Source organism: Eleutherodactylus coqui, chromosome 10, assembly GCF_035609145.1.
Source record: "Eleutherodactylus coqui strain aEleCoq1 chromosome 10, aEleCoq1.hap1, whole genome shotgun sequence".
Lineage (NCBI taxonomy): Eukaryota > Metazoa > Chordata > Amphibia > Anura > Eleutherodactylidae > Eleutherodactylus > Eleutherodactylus coqui.
Window position 1 is genome coordinate 102,479,654 of NC_089846.1, and position 25,937 is coordinate 102,505,590.

Below are 25,937 nucleotides of genomic sequence, written 5' to 3' on the forward strand. Positions count from 1 at the left end.
AATTAGAACAGCTACAAAAGTTTGAAATGCTCCAAAGACCCATTTAGCTATTTTGTCTTTTAGTTTTACACATAACTTTAAAATGCTTTCTTGCTAACCTCCCAGTCCAGAACTGATGCTTGCCACTGTGCGATTTTGTCAATATTCTCCAGTCTTCTCTTCCGCTCATTGATCTGTTGAGTGACATTCCTCATGACAGCGAGAGCTGCTGCCACATACCTGTAATCACTGCAGATACAAAAAGAGAACATACATGTTTTAATTGCAATATGAAGAAGATCAACTCTTGGTGTGATGTACGGCTTCTCTACTGGAGGACTGGCTGAGTATTAGTCATAAGGAACAGGAAAGGGTAAATCTGCATGGTGTACCGTATAACCCTTCTATACTACTTATATACTACTAGACTACCTAGAAATGAAGAAGAAACAACTCCGTATAAGTCACCAGCCTGATCCTAAATCTCACTCTATATCTTGTATAGACCCTAGGAAATGAACCCTGGGTCTCAGGCACTAATGCCAATGCAGCGGACAAATATAATGATAACACCAATAGTTTTATTTGTCACATCTTAGTTCTAAAGACTATTGGATGATGAAACGACCAGTGAGATAATGAATAAAATGGTGAAAATAAGAAACATTTGTCATAACTACTGTGATTCCCACATACTATTTGCCATGAATTTCACTTCTATATATATAAAGACGAAAGCCCTCACTGACTCACTGACTGACTGACTCGCCACTAATTCTCCAACTTCCCGATGTCATAGAAACATGAAATTTGGCACAAGCATAGATTATGTCTAAAATAGGAAAAGTAAAGGGGTCCCAACTCGATTATTTAATTCTAGCGCAAAAGAACTAACATCCAAATTTTATTACGGAATCTAATTCTCTCACTTCCCGATGTCGTAGAAACATGAAATTTGGCACAGTCATAGATTATGTCTAAAATAGGAAAAGCTAATGGGTCCCAACTCGATTATTCAATTATAGCGCAAAAGAATCAGCGTCCAAATTTTACGTATGTAATCTAATTCTCTTACTTGAAATTTGGCACGAGCATTGATTATTTTGTCATAAATAGGAAAAGTTAATAGGTCCCTACTCGATTATTCAATTCTAGCGCAAAAGAACTGGTGTACAAATTTTACGTATGGAATCTAATTCTCTCACTTTCATTTTATATAAAGGAAACGTTGCATGGTTACCTCCCAGTGGTGTTTCCTGGGTAACGCAGAGAACCATGCAAAATGGTGAATATATTTTTTTCCTCTGTATCTCTAAAGTCACCATGACTTCATAAGATTTTCCGTGTGAACACCAGATAAATACCAGTACCAAATTAACTCGGGCGAAGCCGGGTATATCAGCTAGTCTTTCTATAAAGATGGAAAACACTATACAGTAAAGTTAAGCATCCTTTCACTAATCTCTAAAGATGTCCATACACCTTCAATAGTTGTCAGCTAAACGCTCGTTCGACCAACCGCTGTTTCTCAAGACTTTCCCATACACTTGAATACTCAAGTGCGTTGAGCCTCCATTTGTTTTACATGGGGAGAGTGTAAAAAGACTCAGCCAGAGAATGGCCTTTTTCAGGGGGTCAAAATGATCTGGTGTTGAAATTCAACATGCTTAATTCTTCTTTGCCTCAACATCATCTGTCAAGGGAAAGTCAGGTGGCCCCAGAGGTATTCGGTAATCGTTAGGTCTCGAGTCAATGGAAGTGTAATGTATATGGGGCCTTAACCCTTTCCAATCCGCTGTCTCACGTCTAAAGACATTCTGATTAAGGGCTGTACAGCTCCGATGTCAGAAGACGTCCGGCAGAGTATTCTTACTGTATATTACTGGCCGCTCTGTTGTCGGGGGCCTCTCCAGCATGTCACATAACGCAGTACTGGCTCTAGCCAACAGATGGCGCCATTGTATAATGGCAGAAAGAGAAAGCCCCCTAGGAAACCCTGAATCCAAAATTGGGTTTCAAAGGGTTAAAGGGGTTGTCCCGCGCCGAAACGGGTTTTTTTTTTCAACAGCCCCCCCGTTCGGCGCGAGACAAACCCGATGCACTGGTTAAAAAAGAAAACCGGACAGTGCTTACCTGAATCCCCGCGCTCCGGTGACTTCTTACTTACCTGGTGAAGATGGCCGCCGGGATCTTCTCCCTCGGTGGACCGCAGGGCTTCTGTGCAGTCCATTGCCGATCCCAGCCTCCTGATTGGCTGGAATCGGCACGTGACGGGGCGGAGCTACACGGAGCCGCTCTCCGGCACGAGCGGCCCCATTCAGAAGAGAAGAAGACCGGACTGCGCAAGCGCGTCTAATCCGGCAATTAGACGCTGAAAATTAGACGGCACCATGGAGACGAGGACGCTAGCAACGGAACAGGTAAGTGAATAACTTCTGATAACTTCTGTATGGCTCATAATTAATGCACAATGTACATTACAAAGTGCATTAATATGGCCATACAGAAGTGTATAACCCCACTTGCTTTCGCGGGACAACCCCTTTAAGTATAGCACAATCCAATCTAGTAGCTGCAAGAGGCTTGTAAGTTGATGTCATACAAAGAAGAGAGAAAGCCCTGCTGCAACTATCAAAAATGGCACCTGACTTTGGGGTCTCAGGGTTTCCACCTAGAAGGACCTGATATTTGTTCATACCCTTACCAAGACCCATGATCCTGGAGACAATTTCCCAACCCCTGTTCATTAACAATACAGCTCATGTAGAGAGGAGAGTTCTACATAGGTTCTCATTACCCAGTAGTTAAGTAAATGGGGGCAAGGAGGACTAGGCTCCCCTCTCCCCAACATATTCCCTTGTTGTAACTTGTCCTCCTATAGATGTATGTTTTCATATTGTATGTCCTAGCCATATACAAATTGTAATACCCATAAACAGGTAAAATCTGACAGCATCAAAAACAGAAATATAATGTGAAGAGTCGTGTGAATGACTCAATGGAGAACTCCAGACTACTGTATGTCAGACAGGCTTTTCTCAAGACTGCAATCAATCTGCTCCGCAACATACTTTACTGGAACTCTTCGAAGAAAAGCTCAATATATTGAGTAACCTGTGGCAATGGGTAATGATTAGGGATGAGCGAGTATACTCGCTAAAGCACTACTCGCTCGAGTAATGTGCTTTAGGGTGCATTCCCACGAACGTGAAAACCGAGCCGGTATACGTTGTCCTCGTGTGCAGGGGGGGGGGGATGGAAGAGCCAGAAGCAGGAACTGAGCTCCCACCCCCTCTACACCCCCTTTTTTTAAAAAAAAGAAAAATAGAAAAAAACTATATAAATGTGTTATCACCATAATCCTACTGACCCATGGTACAAAGTTCATATGTGATTTTTACTGCACTGTGAATGCTGTAAAAACTAAACCCCCCAAAATATGTCACAACTGCATTCCATTTATATTTCACCCCAGTTAATATTTTTAAGTTTTTCCATTCATTATATGATACATTAAATGGTACAAATAAAAAAATACAACTCGTCTCACAAAAAACAAGCCCTCATACAACTATGTCAATGGAGAAATTAAAACGTTATGGCTGTTGGAAGGCGAGGATGATAAAATGAAAATTAAAAATGAAAAATCTCCGGTCCTGAAAGGGTTAAGCATACATTGGACTACATCTGGGAGTATCAATTAATGCTATAATAGTAACATGTCATTGGTATTAGTGTACCTTGACGCCACCAGGAAGCTAGGGGTTTGACAGGGTTTGGATGCAGGCCACGCCCCTGTCACACCACTAGCTTCTGATTGGTGACTTCTCAAAGGTCCTAGCTGCAGAGTATGTAGTGCTTTTTGCCGTGGCTGCATGGCTAGGGATTAGTGTAGCTGTTAGGCGTACATTATTTGCTGAAAGCCTAACCCCAAAACATCCCTAACCCTCCTGCCAAGGCAAAAGTCACGGCACTGCCATGAGGGAGAACACGCTGCTTATTGCTGTGGGGGTACTTACTGCTGTGACAGGGAGAAGACCCCACAGGGTGGAAGCTGCTGCCAGGAGGCCGCTGCTGCAGCGGCGCTATACTCACTTGACAAGACAGCTGTGGATTGCTGAGTTCCAGGACCTGCTGTGAGGGTGAGAAATAAGAGCCTATCAGGAAAAAGGGGGCATCACCCCCCTGTCAAGCGCCTAGCATCTTGTCACCACCTATACTTCCGGTGGCGTCAAGATACACTAATACCCATGTCATTTAACCCTAGATTCCTAACTCCTAATAACTCAGACTGGACTTGGTTTAGGGAACTATTTGAAAGGGTAAACTAAGTATCATACTTGGGCATTATTTTCTTTACTGGGGTTGCCCGGTTTGGATGTTCTGTTTTTGTAAGAAAGGTCTTAATGATGATATCTAGATATCTAGTCACAAAGTTATGCTACCACGACCCCCAGCAATCTGCTGTAAACTGAGGGAGGGTGCAGCAGCAATTAGAAAATTCTACCACGGGGAAAAATAATCTCACTTTTAACAAAAGTAACAAAGCTGGCTCAAAAGGTTGAAAAGTTGCAAGTTTTTGTACAAGTGGGACTTGCACAAACATTTTTGACTTTTTTACAACAGAATTCTGGTGTATAATCCTTAATAAATGTTTCCCAATGTCTCTGCCACACTATAGTTACAGTTTACTATATGTTGTCCAACCAACTCCAGTACAAGCTGTACTTCTAAACCTTACTTACTTGGGACACTATGACAAAGGAGAATATATTGCACAGAAATGAAGAATGTTATGTCAAAGCTGCGGAAAACCTCAGTTCATCATTTCAGCCTATATCACACATGTCCCATTTAATTTTAGAACATTCCCAAATTTAACTCATTGCTCTACAGTCATCCTAATGTCCCAGTGAAGACATAAATAAGGTCTTTAGTTTTCCATATTCTCTATGCTCGTTCGAGTATTAGCGTGTTCGAGATACTCGTTACTAGAGGCGAGCACCACGCGATGTTCGAGTTACTTTCACTTTCATCTCTGAGACGTTAGCGTGCTTTTCTGGCCAATAGAAAGACAGGGAAGGCATTACAACTTCCCCCTGCGACGTTCAAGCCCTATACCACCCCCCTGCAGTGAGTGGCTGGCGAGATCAGGTGTCACCCGAGTATATAAATCGGCCCCTCCCGCGGCTCGTCACAGATGCATTCTGACATAGTTCAGGGAAAGTGCTGTCTTGCTGGAGTTGCTATAGGGAGAGTGTTAGGAGTTATTTTAGGCTTCAAGAACCCCAACGGTCCTTCTTAAGGCCACATCTAACCGTGTGCAGTAGTGTGGAGGCTGCTTTTTGCAGTGTTGCCCCTTTTTTTTTTTTTGTATATCGGCCGTGCAGAGCATTGCATCCTGCAGTAATTTTACATAGTCCAGGGCCAGTAGTGGTGAGGCAGGGACAGAAGACATATTTAGTGTATATAGGCAGTGGGCCTTTCCAAAAACATTTGGGAAAAAAAATCTATTTGGGCTGCCTGTGACCGTCCTCAGTGTACTGGGTCTCTGCTGGGGGCAGTTGTCCTAATTCATACGCAGCCAGCTAAGTGTTACAGCAGGCTTGCGCAAAATTCTTTCCTGGCTCTGTGTTGCCTGTTACATCACCGCTGTATTCCTGTCCACAGTGAAACAGTCTGCAGTAATTGGACGCGGGCGAGGACGCGGAGGCCCAAGTCAGGGTGTGGGCACAGGCCGAGCCAGTGCGGTGGCCAGGGGTAGAGGCAGGGCCAGACCGAATAATCCACCAACTGTTTCCCAAAGCGCCCCCTCACGCCATGCCACCCTGCAGAGGTCAAGGTGCTCTACGGTGTGGCAGTTTTTCACAGGGATGCCTGACGACCGACGAACAGTGGTGTGCAACCTTTGTCGCGCCAAGATCAGCTGGGGAGCCACCACCACCAGCATGCGCAGGCATATGATGGCCAAGCACCCCACAAGGTGGGACGAAGGCCGTTCACCGCCTCCGGTTTGCACCACTGCCTCTCCCCCTGTGCCCCAACCTGCCACTGAGATCCAACCCCCCTCTGAGGACACAGGTGCCACGAGTGCCTACCGGCCTGCACCCACACCCTCACCTCCGCTGTCCTCGTCCCCATCCAGCAATGTCTCTCAGCGCAGCGTCCAGACGTCGCTAGCGCAACTGTTTGAGCGCAAGCGCAAGTATGCCGCCACGCACCCGCACGCTCAAGCGTGCACATAGCCAAATTGATCAGCCTGGAGATGCTGCCGTATAGGCTTGTGGAAACGGAGGCTTTCAAAAGCATGATGGCGGCGGCGGCCCCACGCTACTCGGTTCCCAGTCGCCACTACTTTTCCCGAGCATCGCGAAATTTTCGTCCCGAGTAACGAGCACCCGAGCATTTTGGTGCTCGCTCATCTCTAGTAATTAATTCAGGGGTTTATTCCAAGCACCAAATATGGAGCAGCTACATGAGAACAAACTTAGACCTATCTTCAAGGGAATTAGGTTCTACTTACTTCTAGGTCACCACGGTAAAGAGTAGAATAAATTGATGGACTAAGGGTAGTTTCACATCTGTGGTGGGGGTTCTGGTTTCCCGCTCCATTCGGGGAGCAGAGAAGGAGAATCTTTGGGCTGAATGGCTCCACCTTATGATGGAACCGCACAATGCTGAACGGACCCAATTGACTATAATGGGGTCTGTTCACTTTGCGCTCTGCTGCCTGGCTTTTATGCCGCATCTGGGATGTAACCTCTGACCAAAGTTTCCAACATGGAGGTGAAACCACCCTAAATTTCTACAACCTTACTATAACGAGTATGTTGTTTGTCTATGCATACACTGTGCATTGAGCCATCAGCTGATTTAGACAACAGTTTGTCTAAAATAGTTTAAAGCAATCTTTTAAAAACTGGGAGATTAAGGGCTTAGTCACACGGGCACATCTGCACCCGTGTTACTGCAGGAAGGAGACGGCCGCACTTCCGGACGAACGTCTCTCTGCAGTGCCGGAGGAAAGAACATGTGACCGGCTTCACTGCCGGTCATGTGTTCTTTCTTCTGCGCTACGGGGAGTCGTCCGTGTTGAAGTATGGCCATCTTCTTCCTGCAGTAAGAGCACAGTCACACGGGCGCATCGGCGCCCGTGTGACTAAGCCCTTAGCAAGCGTAATGAATAATAGGGGCTGTGGAGGACACCAGATTTATTATCATTTATATATACATCAAAAAAGGGGTCATTAAATGGGTGGCTAACAAAGAGTCATAAAATTCATCAAATTTCCAAAATATGCACCAATTTTGTGTACAAGATATCATTGTATATGAACGAAGTTGGGAGGTGACATCATTTAGATAAATACATCAAACCTATAGCACTGTATATAAACCTCTTCCAATATGTGTGCATGGGGCATTATATTTACTCATCTACTTATGAAGTTTAAGAATAACTGGGACATTATAAATAATAACTCATTCACTGACTTAAAATAAGGCGTTCAAGGCCCCATGGGTCTAACAGTAATCACTTCATTTAGGTGATATTCCAAGGGTATTGTAGCCTCATCAATCAGGTATGCCTAATTGTATATACACAATGCATCAGAGAAGAGCACAATGAGAAACACTCAAGTGATGCTTTCCAAGCTCTTCCGTTTTATCGTTGCAATGCAAGAGGTTATACAGTGTGACAACCCCCACAAAATCAACCAAAGTCTGCAGCATGTGTGATACTTCTCTCTTAGTAAAACATTACAAAGGTTAATTGTGACAAAACGGCATGCTCAGTGTCTGAGACCCTGTTAGCAAAACTACGATACGTGTCTTTCGTACACATGCTTTTTGCTATGTACACGGTACAAATGTTGCCCACACAACACTGCTGCTTAAAATATAATTCAATACTTTCACAATTGATAAAAATAGCCCTATTTTCCAAGAATTGGGATGTCCATAAACTGCAGATGCCCATGTAAGCTGTCTTTCAATGATAACACCAAGTATTTAATTGAGAAGATTTGTATTTGGGCTATTTCATGTTGTAAGTAAGTAATCATCTGCACATAAAATTAAGTAGTCAGGGGGAAGGTACCCCGTGTAATACAGGAAAAGTAATAAATACAAGACAAATCTATCACATTGTACTTCTGGGGTCTTGCCCTATAATAAGGAGAAAAAACCCTACAACTAGGTTTATATCTAAACGAATCAATGCTCTATGCACAATACTAATAGAAGACACCAGAAAAATGTGCTTGTAGAGCCACATAATATCCCCAAAATCTGACTGTTATTAATAATACTCAAACATAGCCATTAAAAAATATGAATACAATGGAATAGCCGGCAGGGAGCGGCGGGGGAGAGCGGGGAGGAACGGAGGGGAGATCTCTCTCTCCCACTTAACCCCCCCCCTCCCCCCCCCCCCTGCTCCACGCCGCAACTCACCTGTCACCCACGCCGGCCCCCGAATCTTTACAGACGAGCGGGAGGATACTCGGCTAAGGCACTACTCGCTCGAGTAATGTGCCTTAGCGAGTATACTCGCTCATCTCTACTTTTAAACAGTCATTAATATGATGGAACATTGGGTACAGGTTGCCTCATATTGAAGTGGTTTGTATATGGGCTTTTTATGCTAATCTTGAGTATTACTGAAAAATATACGATTTTTTTGGATATTATGTGGTTCTACATACACATTTTTTTAGGTATCTCATATAATGAAGAGAGACAGAAAGTATCTGCTGTATTTGCCAGGAGAAGGGTAATCCATCTTCTCAAGGAAAGATATTGCAGTCAGGCTATTGATTCCAATGTTATGTATTCATTTTATTCCTCTGGACATCAAAGCTTGTTAATTAGAAGAATGCATGAGGGCAGCTGCTACCGATGTATGATTAAGAGTTGACTCTAAAGAATGGCAGGAATGGCAGAAACGGATATGTTGGGATAAAGTAATATTGACAAGACTGCTGGATTCCCATTCTGGATAGTTTACAGGAACGCTTCTCAACACCCCTTGACAAGGCACATCAAGACTAATCTAATCCAGAACGTGCAGAACATGTCTATAGGAGGACCACGTCATAGGCAGGTGATTATGCCTGGATAACCAATACAGCATCTGTCGTGAGTGTTAACTTATTTTTTATTCCCTTGGGGTTATTCAATTACGTTTTTACAATTCGTTATATCTAAGATCCATTTTTTTACATCTCTAAGGCCGGATTGACCCTTTTCAATCCAATTTTGGATTTAGGGTTTCCTAGGGGGGCTTTCTCTTTCTGCCATTATACAATGGTGCCATCTGCTGGCTAGAACCAGTACTGCAGTATAGGACATGTTGGAGAGGCACCGACAACAGAGCGGCCAGTAATCTACAGTAAGAATACCCTGACGGCCGTCTTCCGACATCAGAGCTGTACAGGCTTCAATCAGAATGGCTTTAGATGTCAGACAGTGGATTGGAAAGGGTTAATGATGCATTTTGTTGAAGTTTTTATGTTGCTTCTTCGTTGCATTCTTTATTTTTTGGGGTGCGGGGGACGAATGACGTCCGATGTGAGTAAATAGAGAAACATTGATTTTTATGAATTATATCTCTTCCAAAATATAACATGCTGTAGGTATGGCATTTTTTTCTATATCTATAGACCTCCATGATACCAAAACCCTGTGAAAAAGTGTTACTGCAGAAACTATGGTGATTTGTATAAAACAAGCAAAAAACAAAAGGGAATCTGCTAGCTTGTATATGTTATCCAAACTGCAGGCATCATGTTCTAGAGCAGGAAGAGCCGAGCAGATTGATATATAGTTTTATGAGGAAAGATTCAGTAGAGCTTGTATTATATGCATTTATATCTCATTCTGAGCTTAGAGGTCCAGTGGGCGGAGCTATCAGTTATTGACAGCTGTGGATGACTGTACATACTGAAATGGCTGTCAATCACTGATAGCTCCGCCCACTGGACTTCTAAGCTCAGAATGATCAGGGATATAAATGAGTCTTTTCCCACTTAACTATACATCAATCTGCTTGGCTCCTCCTACTCTATAACATGATGTCTGCAGAATGGACAGCAAGCTCAATGTGACAGGTCCCTTTAAGACTTCTAAAACTGCCAGAAAATATACTTTGAATGATATCCATGCTTTTTAAATGCTTTTTTAAGTGTCATTTTTGCTCATACATGTTTTTAAGGCATTTTTTTCTATGGAGGAGTCTATGGAAAAATACCAGAAAAAAAAAATGCTAAAGTCAGAGCATGCTGTGATAGACCAAAAAAAAGAACACTAGTTTAAAAATACACAATGTTTGTAGGGCTAGTCATATTTTCCTATAGATCCTACACATGTACATCTACAGCTAACATCTGGGTGGGATGCTTTTTTTACAGCAGTGTCAAAAGTACTGCATTTAAAAATAAATAAATATATATATATATATATATATATATATATATAATGTGTCAATTACGCCTAAGTCCTTTGCTTTTGTCTGAACAAATCTAAGTAGTAGAACTTGTTGAACTGTCTTCATTGGCCTTTAACAAATTAGTTGACTTGGTTCACTGTAAACAGGCTCGGACTGGCCCACCGGGGAGACGATGAATTGCCTGGTGGGCGTCTGCACTAAGACGTGAGAGTCTCCCACAGCCTCCCATGGCCCGAGCAGATAAATCTTCCTTATTACCCCCACCCACCAACGGAGAAGAGGGGGTAGGGGGCAGCCTACAAAGTTCTTAAAGTTCTTGCTTCTCTTCAAACTACTGCAAATGTAAAGATCATCTTAACACGTGTGTCCATCCTATTTTATTGTAATAACGGCAGAGTCAGTGCCCGTCTATATATATATATATATATCAAGTGGTAGGCCCAGGGGTGTAACTAAAGGCTCAGGGGCCCTGATGCAAAACGTCAGCTGCCCCCCCCCCCCCTCTCTATCTGTATCTGTACCCGTGCCCATACCTAAACCATGCTGCACAGAGACATAACTTGAAGCTTCTGGGCCCCAATGCAAAACCTGTAACAGGGCCCCCAACTACAATGCTTTATTCATAGTACTGGGCTCCATATATGGAGAAGAGAGGCCTTATGGGCCCCCTAAGGCTCCTGGGCCCGGGTGCAACCGCATCCCCTGCACCCTCTATAGTTACATCCCTGGGTAGGCCCACCTCTTCAATGGCCAGGGTCTCAATCTATTTGCTTGCATCATCTTGCTGCAAGCAACATCAGTCTTGTAATGGAGCAGTATATGGAGCTCTCAGCAAGAGAGCAGAGTGTGGCAACGGGATGTCAGAGAGACAGAGACGGGCACGGTTGTTGCCGTGCTCTCAAATACTGAGAAGTATTCAATGAAAACAAAAGCACGCTCCCTTTGTGACGTTATCGGCTCTCTGTGACGTAATTGTGCAGGGCCGATGGGTTGCCATGGCAACCGGACACCATACACTGGTTTCTAGGCCTGTTATGGCCTGTGATTGCTATTGTGAGTGATAATGCATTGCGGTACAGAAATACTGCAATGCATTATAGCAGTTAGAGCTTTTATCATTCAAGTCCCCTACAGGGACTTACAAAATAAAAATAGTGTAAACAGAAATCACATATAAAAATTTCATAAAAAAACCTTTTTGTGCACTTTCTAGTTTGTATCTGCCCTTCAAAAAAAATGTATAAAAGTTTTACAATACATTATATGTAACCAAAAGCGGTACCACTAAAAACTACAGTTTTCCATGTCACAAAGAAGCTCTCATACGGCCAAGTTGACAAAAAAATTAAAAAGTTATAGCTTCTGAAAAGTGGAGATGAAAATTTCCCAAAACTCGTTGTATCCTCATGGCCAAAATAGGCCACGTCACTAAGGGGTTAACCCTTTCCAATCCAATTTGTATCCTGGTTTTCCTAGGGGGCTTACTCTTTTTCTGCCGTTATACAACGGCGCTATATGCTGGCTAACGCCAGTACTGCATGAGGTGACACATTGGGTAGGCTCCGACAGCAGAGAGGCTGGCAGTATACAGTAAGAGAACCCTGACGGATGTCTTCCAACATCGGAGCTGTACAGCCTTAAATCATAATGTCTTCAGAGGTCAGACAGTGGATTGGAAAGAGTTAAACACATACACATCTCTTTTACTCTTCCAAGCCCTGTGCCTGTCTTTCTCTTTTCTTCTGGGAACTACTATTCCCACCGTGTCCTGATATCCATAGACCTTCAGGACCTGCTGGGAGCTGTATGTTTCATTAAAGCCCACCACTATACTATTAGGTTGCAGTCTGGGTGTAGACACATGGACTGCATCATCACTTGTTACTGCCGCCTCTAAAACCCGAAATAATAGATATCTATTAGAGATGAGCGAACGTACTCGGTAAGGCCGATTTCGCAATCGAGCACCGCGATTTTCGAGTAATTCCCTACTAGGGTGAAAAGTACTCGGGGGCGCTGTGGGTGAGCGGAGGGTTGCAGAGTGGAGTGGGGGGGAGAGGGAGAGAGAGAGAGCTCCCACCTGTTCCGCGCTGCTACCCCCCGCTCCACCACGCCACGGCCCGCCCCACAGCGCCCCCGAGTACTTTTCACCCGAGTAGTGAAGTACTCGAAAATCGCGGTGCTCGATTGCGAAATCGGCCTTACCGAGTACGTTCGCTCATCTCTAATATCTGTAGCGATATTCAACAGCGAATATATTGCACACACAAGAGCAGCCATATCTCCATTGTCATGCATGGAGAATGCAGTAGCTGGGAATTGACAATCAAGTAGTTATGGCTTCACATAGATGTGATACCATATCACAGAACTGAAGATGGGCCACCAGTATCAACACCCCAGTGGGCTCTATGCACCTCAGTCCGACCCTGACAGTAAATGTGCAATGTGACAGCCAATCAGTTCTTAGCCTATACAGAAAACTGAAAAATGGGGCAGCATTCATAAGCAGCTACTTTGATAAAAAAAAAGAACAGATTTAATGCAGGATGATCCAAGCCAAAACATACAGCGGTGGCCAAACATTTTGAGACTGACACAAATTTGAGTTTTCACAATGTTTGCTGTTTCTACGTTTTTAGACCTTTTCTTCTCCGGACAATCGTTCTCCAGATGTCCCAACAGTCTGAAGGAGGCTTTATCAGAGAAAATAACTTTTCCCCAGTCCTCTGAGGTTCAGTCCCTGTACAGTATTTGCTCTGATGAAGCTCCCTTCAGACAGTTTGGAAATCTGGAAGAATGATCGTCCGGAGAAGAACAAGTGAGCATTGTTATGAGTCCTGTGTCATGCCAACAGTAAAGCATCCCGAGACCATTCAAGGGCGGGTAGTTTCTCATCCAAGGTAGTTGGCTCACTCATAGACTAAAGGTCCCATGAGACCCAACGATTCTCGCTCAAAATTCGCTCAAAGCCATCTTTTGAGCGAGAATCGTAGGGTCTAAATGCACGGACATCGTGCAGCTTTCATGCATGAGTTATTCCTTGCTCAATTCTAGTTTCCTTGAATTGAATGATGAACTCTTATCAGTGGTGCAGGCTGTTATCACGGTCGGCAGCGCTGATAAGATTCTTACAGCTCGTGTCCCGCTGGTAGTTCACAGCGGGACATGAGCTGTAAGTGTGGAGAGCAATACAGCTGTTTGCTTATACAGAACTGCTGTATTGTTCGCAGAGCGATAGCGGTGGTCTCCCGCTCCACCTGCATAGCTCTTAAGTAGCTACTATAGACTATGCAAAGATGATCGCTCAAAACTGTCACTCAAACTGTCCTTTGAGCGACTTTTAAGCGATTATCTCTCAGTGTTCATGAGTCTAAGAACACTGCCATAAGTAAAAAATGGGATCTAAACATCCTCCAAGAGCAACTTCTCCCAACCATCCAGGAGAAACTTCTCCAACCATCCAAGAGCAACGTCTTCCAACCATCCAGGAGCAACTTCTCCCAACTATCCAGTAGAAATTTCTCCAACCATCCCAGAGCAACTTCTCCCAACCATCCAGAAACAACTTCTTCCAACCATTAGGAGCAACTTCTCCCAACCATCCAGGAGCAACTTCTCCAACCATCCAAAAGAAACTTCTCCCAACCATCCACCTTCATAGTATAGACAACTTAAAATTAAATTTTATTTCAACAATTAAAATACACGCCTTGGACTGACATACATAGCCCGGGTATCCCTAATCGATGGACTGGATCTAGAGTAGTGAAACTCATGGGGATACCGTAATCAATGGACAAACATAAAACGAATAAAAAAAGAGGCTGAAAACCCGGACCTGTAAGAAGACCCTATGACGATATAGGGAGTGAGACAGATCAAGTCAGAAAGTGACGAGCCATGGAATATGCATGACAAGTCAAGTTCAGGCAGATCTGTCCCAATCCATGAGCTAATGGGCACAGAGACCCTAATCTAACAGTTTTACGTAAGGTCACACTTGATAGATCTATGTCCGATCCCCCAACTACCCAAGAGCAACTTCTCCCAACCATCCAGGAGCAATTTGGTAATGAACAATACTTTTTCCGGCATGTTGGAGCACCATGTCACATGGCGAAAGTGATAACTAAGTGGCGTGCTGAACAAAACATTGAAACTTTGGGTCCGTTGCCAGCAAACTCCTCAGATCTCTATCCCATTGAGAGTCTTTGCCTAAACTTGATGTATTTGTCAATAAAACGTTAAAAACCTATAAAATGCTGATGATTATACTTCAGTAACCACAGAAACATCTGACTAAAAGATATAAAAATACTAAAGCAGCAAACTTTGTGAAAATCTAAATTTTTTTTTCAGTCTCAAGACTTTTGGCCATGACTGTACAAAATAAGAATTTTATGACTAATGCTCTTTAACTCTCCCCTCAATCTTTGCAAGTACTTTACAAACTCTCTAATAAAGTGTGACTAATGGAGCAATATAGGGAATGACAGCCCTACGTTTTTGTCAGCAAAGCAATTTATGGAAATGTGCTTACAACATGCTGAGTTTGACTCTGCACACCCTATTTTCTGATTGTTCCTGTGCATAAATGGAGCTCTTCTATTTAGAATGCTATACAAGGGAAGTGCAACTCTTTTATATATTCTAAGAAGAACCTCTAAAGATGGCAGAACTCTTTTAAGAACATTCTAGAAAGGTAATCTGGTCACGAGTAGTACCTGTGGTCCTGTGCTGTGTATTTAAGAAGCTCAGCCAATTGAAGTGGGTACTTGCAGATCTTCTGTACAGGTGTCAAAAGGAACCCATCGATAGCAATGTCGATCATTTGTTGCAGTAGTCGGCATGCTTCAAAGAAATGCTGGTACCTTCCGTCCTTCATCAGCTTGGAAAGCTCCATACAGGCATCCAAGTGATTATTGCAGTACTCTGAGTAAATCCAGAACCCATCTTGCTGTGGGAGAAAAATGGGAACATTGAGAAAGTGCAGAGAAGAAGTTGTTACAATATTCACCAAGAACGAGTCAAGCCATCGAAAACCACAAACAAGGAAGAACAAACACCTACATCAAGAGTCACCTCAATACATCATATATGTACCGTAGTGTTCAAAGAATAGCACTACACGTGGAAAAGCAAATAAAGGACCAAAATCATTATAATAACTTTTCTTTCAATAAATGCAGATACACTGGCAATACGACACGCTCAATTCCAAATCTAAAGAAAATTGATCTAGTTTGTGTTAACCCTTTCCAATCCACTGTCTGACATCTAAAGACATTCTGATTGAAGGCTGTATAGCACCGATGTCAGAAGACGTCCGGCAGGGTATTCTTACTGTATATTACTGGCCGCACTGTTAGGGGCTTTTCCAGCATGTCCCACACTGCGAGTACTGGCTCTAGCCAGCAGATGGCGCCATTGTATAATGGCAGAAACAGAAAGCCCCCCTAGGAAACTCTGAATCCAAAATTGGATTGCAAAGGGTTAATCCTTTACAAAAAGTAAAGAAATCAGGAATTTGGGGCTGTTCAAAAATAGCAGTACCAGCATTTTTCTATAAAAACTCAAAAATGTAATGTATAAACTGAAAAAATGTTTAAGATTTCACTTTACTTTGAATTACTGAACGAATAGTGGCATAGCCATTGTTTCTGAGAACTGCTTAACATCTGTCCTGCATGGATTCTATCAACGTCTAGCATCTCTAAGCAGGTATTCCAGCCCAGGAAGATTGGACTACATTCCACAGTTCTTCTGCATTTTTGATGTCACCCTACAAGTTATCTATGGGAATGAGATCAGGGGATTGGGATGGCCACTCCCTTACCTCGATCCTGTTTGTCTGTAACCAAGATGTTGTTTGCTTACTGGTATATTTTGTGCCATTGTCATATTGAAACATTCATTTAAGGGCATTTCTTCTTCGGTATAGGGTATAATGATATCCTCAAGTATTTGGATATATTCAAACTGACCCATGATGCCCCATGTGTTATAAATAGGCCCAACACCATGGTATGAGAAATGACCCTGTATCATGATTTTTGCACCACCGTGCTTTACTGTCTTCGCAGTGTACTGTAGCTTCAATTCAGTGATCGGGGGTCATCTGACATACTGTTTGTGGCCACTAGACCCCAAAAAGAACAATTTTGCTTTCATTGGTTCACAAAATGTTGTGTAATTTGTTTTTGGGCCAGTCAATGTGCTCCTTTGTAAATTTAAACCTACTCAGGACATGTCTTTTTTCTTCAACAATGGGACTTTTCGTAGAGTTCTTGCTGGTAACTTGGCTTCACTTAATCATCTTCTGATCTTAGCAGTACTCACTGGTAGGTTCAGATCTTCTTTGATCATTCGGGAGGTGATCACTGGCTGAGTCTTTGCCATTTTGACTATGCTTCGATCCATTCAAACAGTATCTTTCAGGTTTGGGTTGCCACTTCAAGGCATTTGAGATCATTTTAGCTGAGGAACCTATAATTTGTAGCACTTCTCTACATGTTTTCCCCCCTCCAAAAGTACATCCTTCATCAGACCAATGTCTGGAATGAGCCATTTTTACCAGTATTTCAGAAGGAAATGTGCTATAACTAACGTATGAAGCATTTACCACCCTCCTACCTTAAATAAGGGCCAAAATGAACACTTGCTATTCCACAGAATTAATGACTTTGGCAATTTAACTCCTCACTGCTATTACTTTGACAGCTCCCCTTTCAATTAGTGATTCAGTTACTTAGAATTAGAGCACGCGCGTCCTAATTGTTGGGTCTGTTTTTTTTCCATTACTCTACTACACTTACAAGTAAACTACTTGCTAAGTAGGAATATCACCAAAAACAGTGATTAATCAGGCTAAGGATGTTGGACTGCAATTTTTGGGAACAGTACTGTATGTACGAGGGCTACTATCGCTCCTACTCACCTGTTCATCCAATTATGGTGCTTGTACCTAAACATTTCTTTCTTTATTTTCAGATATCTATGTTATTTAAAATATATTACTCCTTAAGAACAATATGATGTATACTTAACCCCTTAATGACATGGCCTATTTTGGCGTTGAGGACCAAGTGACTTTTTGGTATTTTTCCATCTCCATTTTTCAAAAGCCATAACTTTTTTATTTTTCCGTCGACGTGGCCGTATGAGGGCTTGTTTTTTGCGTGGTGAGCTGTAGTTTTTATCGGTGCCACTTTTGGGTACATAGACTATATCGTAAAACTTTTATTATTTTTTTTTATGATAACGGAGAGAAAACGCATCAATTCTGCCATAGATTTTTTTTTTACAGCATTAATCATGCAGCATAAATGACACACTAAATTTTTTTCTGCGGGTCGGTACGGTTACAACGATAACAAAATTCTTATTTTTTTTTTAGGTTTTTACACTTTTTTGCAATAAAATCCTTTTTTTTGGAAATCTTTTTTTTTCTCTATAGCTGCATTCAAAGTCCTGTAACTTTTTTATTTTTCTATGTACGGAGCTCTATAAGAGCTTATTTTTTGCGAGACAAGCTGTAGTTTTTATTGGTACCATTTTGGGGAATGTACAGCTTTTTTGATCACTTTTATTGGATTTTTTGGGAGGCAAAATGTTAAAAATTAGCATTTTGCCTCTGTTTTTTGATTTTTTTTTACGCTTTTTGCCGTACAAAATAAAAAGCATTTTCAGCTCTTTATACACGTCGTTACGAACGCATCAATACTAAATATGTGGGGTTTTATTTTTTTTTTTACCTTTTTTATGCTAATATTAGAAAAAGCACAAAAAAATGTTTTTTTTTTACATTTTTCTTTTACATTTTGCCCTCTGGGCCCCCTCAAGCGCAGGGGCCGGGTCGCCGTTACGACCCCGACACCCCCTGCCGGTAAGCCTATGCCCATGAACATTTTTACTTTATATCCTAATGATTCCATAACTTTTAAGTCAGCAAGGAAAACCTCTACCAGCTCTCCCATGTCAAGGATCAGACAATGACAAGGATAGCTCCATATCTCAGCTTCCTCAGCCCCTGTACAATGAAGGGCAGTGGATGGTTATTGAGCTTAACTGCAAACACACCTTAAATATTAAGTGGAGTAAATCCGGTCATACGGTTTAGATAGCAGTTGGCCAAGTGCTCATTCGACAGCTACCTCTCCTGTCCCCCCATACACATGTGCCCCAACTCACCCAAGCATGCATGTATTCTGAATGGGGGATAGAGGAGTAAGCTGCTGTCAGACTCCTCTGGCGAAAACTTATCTCTCTGAGAACAAAAGGATGGGGCATATTGGAATCTAATTGACCAAATCTTCTCTTTCCCGGCATCTGCCATTGAAGCAGAGTCGTAAGTCTGCCATATACATTAGCTTTTCAACCGTTCTCACTAATATTGGTAGGTTTGACTGTCATTAATTTAATGTATATATGGATTCTGAATTAGAAAATTAATTTTGTTTTGGACAATGCACGAAGAAGCTAAATAAAAAAAAATGGAAGACAACTATAGAACTGTCCTGTCAACCATAAACTAATTGTAATGCTAAAGGAAAACCATAATACAAAACTTTCCTGACAAGTCTGAACAGTGCAGCATGCTGTCTTTTCTGGTAGAAATAAATAAAAAGTCAACTACAAGACAAACCTTTTTTTACTTCAAAATCATCAAAATAAATAGAATTTGTCCTGCTATGGCCACTATTATTACAATGTCAATGGGTGTAATAACTGGTATTGGGATTTCCAAGGACAAATGAAAGTGAAGACTCTTAAAGTTAAGAAATTGTGAATGATTCATTAATATTAATATAATCTATGCACAAATCTAATTATACGTAACATATGGCCTCCATACGTATATGCCATGAAGTAGAATGGATACGTTGATACGTCTGTCTTTCCAAGCAATGTATAAAACGTCTTCTTCAATCATCTACACAAAGGAATCGGAATATGAGACACACAAGGGTCGCTAGTTAACAACAGAATAGCTGAGTTTTCCAATGATATTAAGGAGAATGATCCATCTCTCTTCCATCAGCTAATACCTCATAATGAGGCACATTGATTAAATGCAAATGCTTTGACCTGTCCGGTCCCTGAATGCCTGTATCTTCCGGCAGCATATGCAACCTGTCTAATCAGGAAGAAAAATGAGGCATAATGATCTCATTAAGAAACTATTGCTGCCTTTTCCTCATTTTAGCCCCTTTAACACTTATTACCTACACCTGCCAAAAACACCTTGATGACGTCTTTTATGTTTGATCATATGTGGCTGCTAAGGGGAAAAGAGAAAATTGTGTCACCCTTTAAGTTAGGAAAGAAAAAAAGTGACTTCTGATGGGAGCATTAGAGAAGGTAAATACAGCTAGATTAGGTTTCTGCTCCGCCAATTTTAATGCATTCTTCATGACTTTTCACTAAATGGTAAGGAAGATATTCACAGAAAATCTAATTGATTGAAATCTCAGCTTTAGGGTGCATTCACACGAACGTATATCGGCTCGGTTTTCACGCCGAGCCGATATACGTTGTCCTCATGTGCAGGGGGGGGGGGGAGGCTGGAAGAGCCCAGGAGCAGAAACTCAGCTCCCGCCCCCTCTCTGCCTCCTCTCCACCCCTCTGCACTATTTGCAATGGGGAGAGGCAGAACGGGGGCGGGGCTAATTACCGGAACTTAGCCCCACCCCCGTTTCACCTCCTCTCATTGCAAATAGTGCAGAGGGGCGGAGAGGAGGCAGAGAGGGGGCGGGAGCTGAGTTCCTGCTTCTGGCTCTTCCATCCCCCCCCCCTGCACACGAGGACAACGTATATTGGCTCGGCGTGAAAACCGAGCCGATATACGTTCGTGTGAATGCACCCTTAGGCTGGTTTCGCACAAGCGTTTTATTGCTGCGATTTTGCTGTGATAAAACCCCGGCCGAAAATTAGGCCATCTGAAGCGTTGGGTTCCAATGTATTTGTTTAGGTGGGCGATTTTCCAGTGCATAAAATTGTCTGCCTCTTTTACATCGGTTGGAAAAGATAGGTCTTGTCCCATCTTTTCCTGGAATATAGCCCATGAGAACCATTAGGAAAGGGAAGAGGGAAGGAGTTTAGCAGCGGCTCGCGTTGCTAAAGTCACTCCCCTTCCCCTTGCTGGCAGCTCCCATTGGCAGCTCTCATGAGACCCGGCTCCGTTCCGCCCCCTCCCCTTGTCGGTAAGTGAGGTACACTGGGTCATTGGCTGGGGTCGCAGCTTAAATCTGCTGCAGACCTCCCGCATGTGGAATCTGACCTGGTTGTCTGAGCCCAGCCTGGGGCTTCTTTCACATGAGCGCATATCGGCCGGCCGATATACGCTACGTTGTGTGCGAAAAAACTGGTGAACAGGCACACAAATCAAATGTTTGTGCGCCTGTTCATATGGCCTGGTGAGAATGGCGCAAATGCGCCGACCTAACCGTGCCATCTCCCATTTCCCCTCCCTCCCCATGACAGGCTTACCTCTCTTCCTCCCCGCTCAGTCTTTGCAATGGGAGCGGGTGGTGCGGAGCTAAGTGGCGGTCCACCCTGCCTCCTCCCATTGATGGCTATGGAAAAGGGGTGGGACAGGGCGGGTGCTTAGCTCCCCGCATGTCCTGCCCATTATCCATAGCCATCAATGGGAGGAAGCAGGGCAGATCGGCGCTTAGCTTCGCCATGTCCCATCCCCTCCCATTGCACAGACCGAGCGGGAGGAAGGGAGGCAAGCCTGCACGGGGAAGGAGAGGGGAACCGAGGGAGATAGTTTAGCAGCCACACTGCTAAACTCACTCCCACGTACGGCCGCTGCCATGGGCTCCCATAGGAGCCCATGCAGCAGCTGACGTATTCCATCCCAAAACATAGTTCCAGAACTATGTTTTGGGCTCAACGTAAAAACGCCCGGCGCTATATTGGCCGGCCGGATGTTTTTACGTCTCGCAAATACGCCCATGTGATCTGATGCATTGGAATGCAATGCATCAGATCACAGCGCTTATCGTCCGGCAGTGAAATGGCCGGCTGATATGCACTCGTGTGAAATAAGCCGTAGATTGTTATCTAAGTCACAATTATATACAAAAGCAATCAGACAAATTTTATTAATAATCAACACAGAAATCCAGGTAATTCCAAAGGCTTCACTTTTTCTTCCAACTGTATCTTCTGCAGACCTAAACAGAAACAAGATTGAAGCTGAAAGCATTTGCTGGCAATGGGGAAATGTCAACCACTGTTGTGGGAATTTGATGTTGGACCCCATAAATAAGTGCAAATGCTATAATGCCATATGGCGCCCTTGGGAAAGCCTCTTTAAAGGGATACAGTTGTCATCTTTGAGTCCCATAAACTAAGTTATAGGGCTCAAAGGCAAAGGAATGGGGAGGCCAGGGAGGTATCCTTCCTACTCACTAGGCGCCCCGTTTCAGTGCTGTGCCCCCACAAAGTCAGCAACTTGACTCTTTCTATGCACGCATCTCCCATTCATTCATGCGCAGAAAGACTCAAGCTACTGGCACTTATAGACTTCACAGGGACACAGAGCTAGAACGGGGCACCGGGTACATATAAAGGATACCTCTCTGGACTCCTCGTTCCCTCACCTTTGAGCCCCATGACTTAGTTTAAGGGGCTCAAAGGTGACAACTGTGTTCCTTTAAAGAGGCTTTCCCAACGAGGTCATATGGTATTACATCATACGCACTTGTCTTATTTGTGGGATTCAACATCTCAAATCCCAACAGCAGTGGTTGACATTTCGCCATTGTCAGCGAAGGCTTTCAGTCTCAATAATTAGTTTATGGGGCTCAAAGGTGATGACTGTTTCCCTTTAAATCATGAAGTTAAAACAAACTGGCCATTCCCAATTTCCATCAAGTGTGACTAGTCAGATATTTTGGGTGGACTTCCAAACAATATTTCATTTTGTTTTTATAGCCTACAATTAATAATTATTGCAAGTCACTGATCCCAATTATTACTTACAAGTTACAACCCAATGTTCCTTCACTACTTTCCTATTAGCTCTAGTCAAATCTCTACCGAATACTTCACAGATTTGTCACCAGAAATACAGGGGAATTTTTTTTTTTTTTTTTTTAATCTCCCTTTTTTAATACTTTTCTAAGAAACATATCCCAATATGAGCACTAATAGGTGCCATCCACCATTCTATAGATGCTCATCACATGAACCGTATCATATGACCACAAAAGATGAAGCAGAGGAAACATGTATTTAAAAATGAAGTGTCATGCCAGTGAATGCAGTCTGCTCTTGTAAAACAGGAATGTGCCCAAAAGGCTCTTACATAATAGTAGTCTATTCATTGCAGATAAAAATCTAAAAAAGGGGGAATTATAATTTTCTTGACGTTTCCTGACATATTCACAGATGATGAAGGCCAGACCTGTGTGGCTTATGTAACAGCACGTTAAACTAGGCTGAAACCCTCGGGCATTTAGTCAACTGAAGTGTAATGTTCATTCTACACGCTGGGCCGGCGCATTTTACTGCTCAGCTGCTGTCATTTAGGCAGTGTCAAGAAAGCAGACTCAAAGCCATTTCCAGCAGCAGCAAAACCTGTGTGGATCTTTAACCCATTTACTACCAGGGTCAACACTCTTCTTGAAATGTTCTGCCTTTCAATTTCATATTTCATTATTGTGACAGTTGGTATAGAATGCAATGCAGGTTGCAATACTATAAAATCCCAGAGCTACCCGAGTAGTCAAAACAGGGTTCTTCTAGACTAGGGCTTTATAAACCTACTTTAATAGGGGGCTTCATCAGCCGGAACATGGTAATGCCTGGACCTCCAGTGACCGAAGTCCATGCTTAAATTATAAATATTGCTCCATTTACAGTTGTCTCTTGAACCCAGTATTAAAATTAGCAAAAAATGGGTCAGTCATGTTGCTAAACCAGAGAGGCCTCTGTAGGACATCACTTCTGTCAGAGCTGTATCCCCACTTATTTCACCTCCCAGTTAAAGAAGAAACGCTCTGAACCACGTGTCAAACTCAACCAAATATTTATTTTCTTCCACTTGTGCATGGTACGACTGCTCTTTGAGTCATGGACAGAGGTTATTACTATATTAGAGTCTGTAATATTGCAATAACCTCTCTCCATCACTCAAGGAGAATCCGACTATGCACAAGTAGAAGAAAAGTAATGAGTTTGACACCCCTGATCTAGACCATCGCTGCCATCAGGGCGCTACAGTCATTAGTGACCCTAAGGGCTCAGGAATATGAATCTACAACAAAGAGTCCATACTGTCTTGACAATCTATTGTCAATTGTCATAGAATCTACTATTTACTGCTCGGTTTAATTAGGCCTCACCCACACCCTTATCAATCTGATGGACTTTGGTCCTTCTCTGGTTTCACTACTTCAAAGTACACTACATTTTCACACAACTTCTGCTCATCTAACAGCCTATATGTGTATCATCCATCTTGTAATATCCTTGCATTACAAATGGTTTGTTTTACTCTTGGAAGTCAAGTTTGAAGTGTCTGACATTTGGGGTCTCCCTTCCAGCAGCTTTGCAATCCACTGCCTGTTATAAGGCATTTGGCTTCTCAAGTAACAGGGACATGGGGACACTGCTAGTTACTACAGGGAACAGAGGGGTGGACGTACAGATGATGCCATGCAGATGATTGGGGAAGGGCTATAGGCTATGCAAGGCAGAATGGGAAGTGTGGGAGAGGAAGTCCTGTCTAGTACAGAATGGCTGCTTAGCGCACCCCCCTCCACCTGTAAGTTGACTGAAAAGGGCAGCAGAAAATAGGAAAATGTACGTTAAAACTGAATTGAAAGAGCTCAAAGTGGGGGCAAAGAGCAGCAAAGCAGTGGACAATTAAGATTTTGGCTGCTTTTGAAATTTTTTGAAATCTCAGGTACACTTTAGTTTAATAAAATAAATTGGTCCTTCTCAGGTTTGAGAGTAAACTGGTCTAAATTTGCCATATTTCCTCTTTCCTCTGGGTATTAGCAAGAGCCCACCTAACAGGTGCCTTAGAGCTTATTCATAAAATGAAGTGTCTTTGTTGCAAGTTGTGGCTGTAACCAGCAACTGCCCCTCCCGGTGGTTATAGTGCATACTCAGCTTCTCTCCATAGCAGATGTCCAGCTCCAGCATCTGCACTTTTTCTGACAGTGGTCCAACGAGCGTATGTGAGAACCCAGCTGCACTCTTAAAGGGCCACTATGACTCAAACTAAATCTTCCTCTGCAAATCATCTAAGGGCCCTGGTTATATAGGGTCTCCTTTCCCTGTGAGGAGTATTGTGATCATTTTAGTCTTGCTCAAGGTACTATTAAGTTCATTTTGATTCTCCAGTTCCTGACATTGGCTATCCCTGACTATGTTCCTGTCTCCACTACTGACCCCGGCTTGATATCCTGACTACACCTTTGTCCAGTGCCTGTCTTGACCCTTGGCTTGATGGACTGTGCTGAACCTGTTTTCCATGATTTGACCTGTGGCTTGTTCCCCATGCTGAATTGTTCCACCTGCCCTGCCTGGACTTTTTGACTGTGGCCCCAATTCAAGGGCCAGAGGTACTGCACCTAGGTCTAAAGTAGTATCAGCTGTCACAGACCACTTTCTGAGTAACAGCCTGGGGACCCCACAGAAAAGCCTACATCCCAATTATGAGGGGTTAAAGGGTGAAGACTCGGGTACCTCAGGTGTTGCCTCAGGATCTGGCCCATATTCAGAGGTACTGACTTTATTTTTTCTTCCTCGACACCCCTGTGGAGTTATCCTAATTTGCCTTCTTTGCATAGTATTTCTGGGGCCAAGATGTGGGCAAGGGTGGAGTAAAATATTTAATCCATTTATTTCCTGCTCAATGCATTTTTTCCTGTTGAAGGTGAGACATAGGTTCTCTAGTTCCCCATTCCTCCATTATCTTCAACTCACCCATGCTCTTTGAGCTCAATTTGGAGCTTTAACCACTTCATTCTCATCTTCCAAATTTGAAGATCACCTCCCTGCCTCATACCACTATAAGTCCTTCACCAGGGCCGATAAGTCCTACAAACTACTGACCTTTCATAAGACATTTATAAAATGAACAGAGGATATCCCTGCCTTGCCGGCTAATGACTGGAAGGAAGATGAAGACTCCTCTTTCGATACCGTGGTAAGTGCCCGACATTTGTAAATCCAAATGAAATTTCTATATTTTTTTATGTAGAGGGCCCCATGTGTTTCAATCTGATACTTGTATTAGATGTCAAGCTGATAGTGGGTTATACTGACACTCTGCATGATTCTGTCCCAAAATAATGCCTTTTTGCTCTGAAGGTCCTGCAATTTCCCAATGTCAATTTTGGCTTCCCTAGAATCTTTACCCCACATTTATGCTTGCTAGATATTATTGATGAGGTTGTCCAAAGCTCTTATAAGAAAAATATTTTTTTCACTTTTTACTCTTCCGTGCTCAAAAAGTATTTATACTTTTAAGCAGAGGCGTAAC

At 42.9% G+C, this 25,937-nt stretch overlaps 1 protein-coding gene across 1 annotated transcript in view; it reads right to left on the bottom strand.

Moving 5' to 3' along the window:
• The window catches only part of LOC136580797 (uncharacterized), a 390,741-nt gene that overhangs the window by 36,610 nt on the left and 328,194 nt on the right, over positions 1-25,937 (bottom strand). Inside the window, exons 9-10 of the mRNA XM_066581655.1 lie at positions 15,157-15,389; positions 99-228 (exon numbers count right to left, since the gene is read on the bottom strand). Coding sequence (XP_066437752.1) covers positions 99-228; positions 15,157-15,389 — 363 coding nt within the window. The remainder of the gene's footprint in view (positions 1-98; positions 229-15,156; positions 15,390-25,937) is intronic.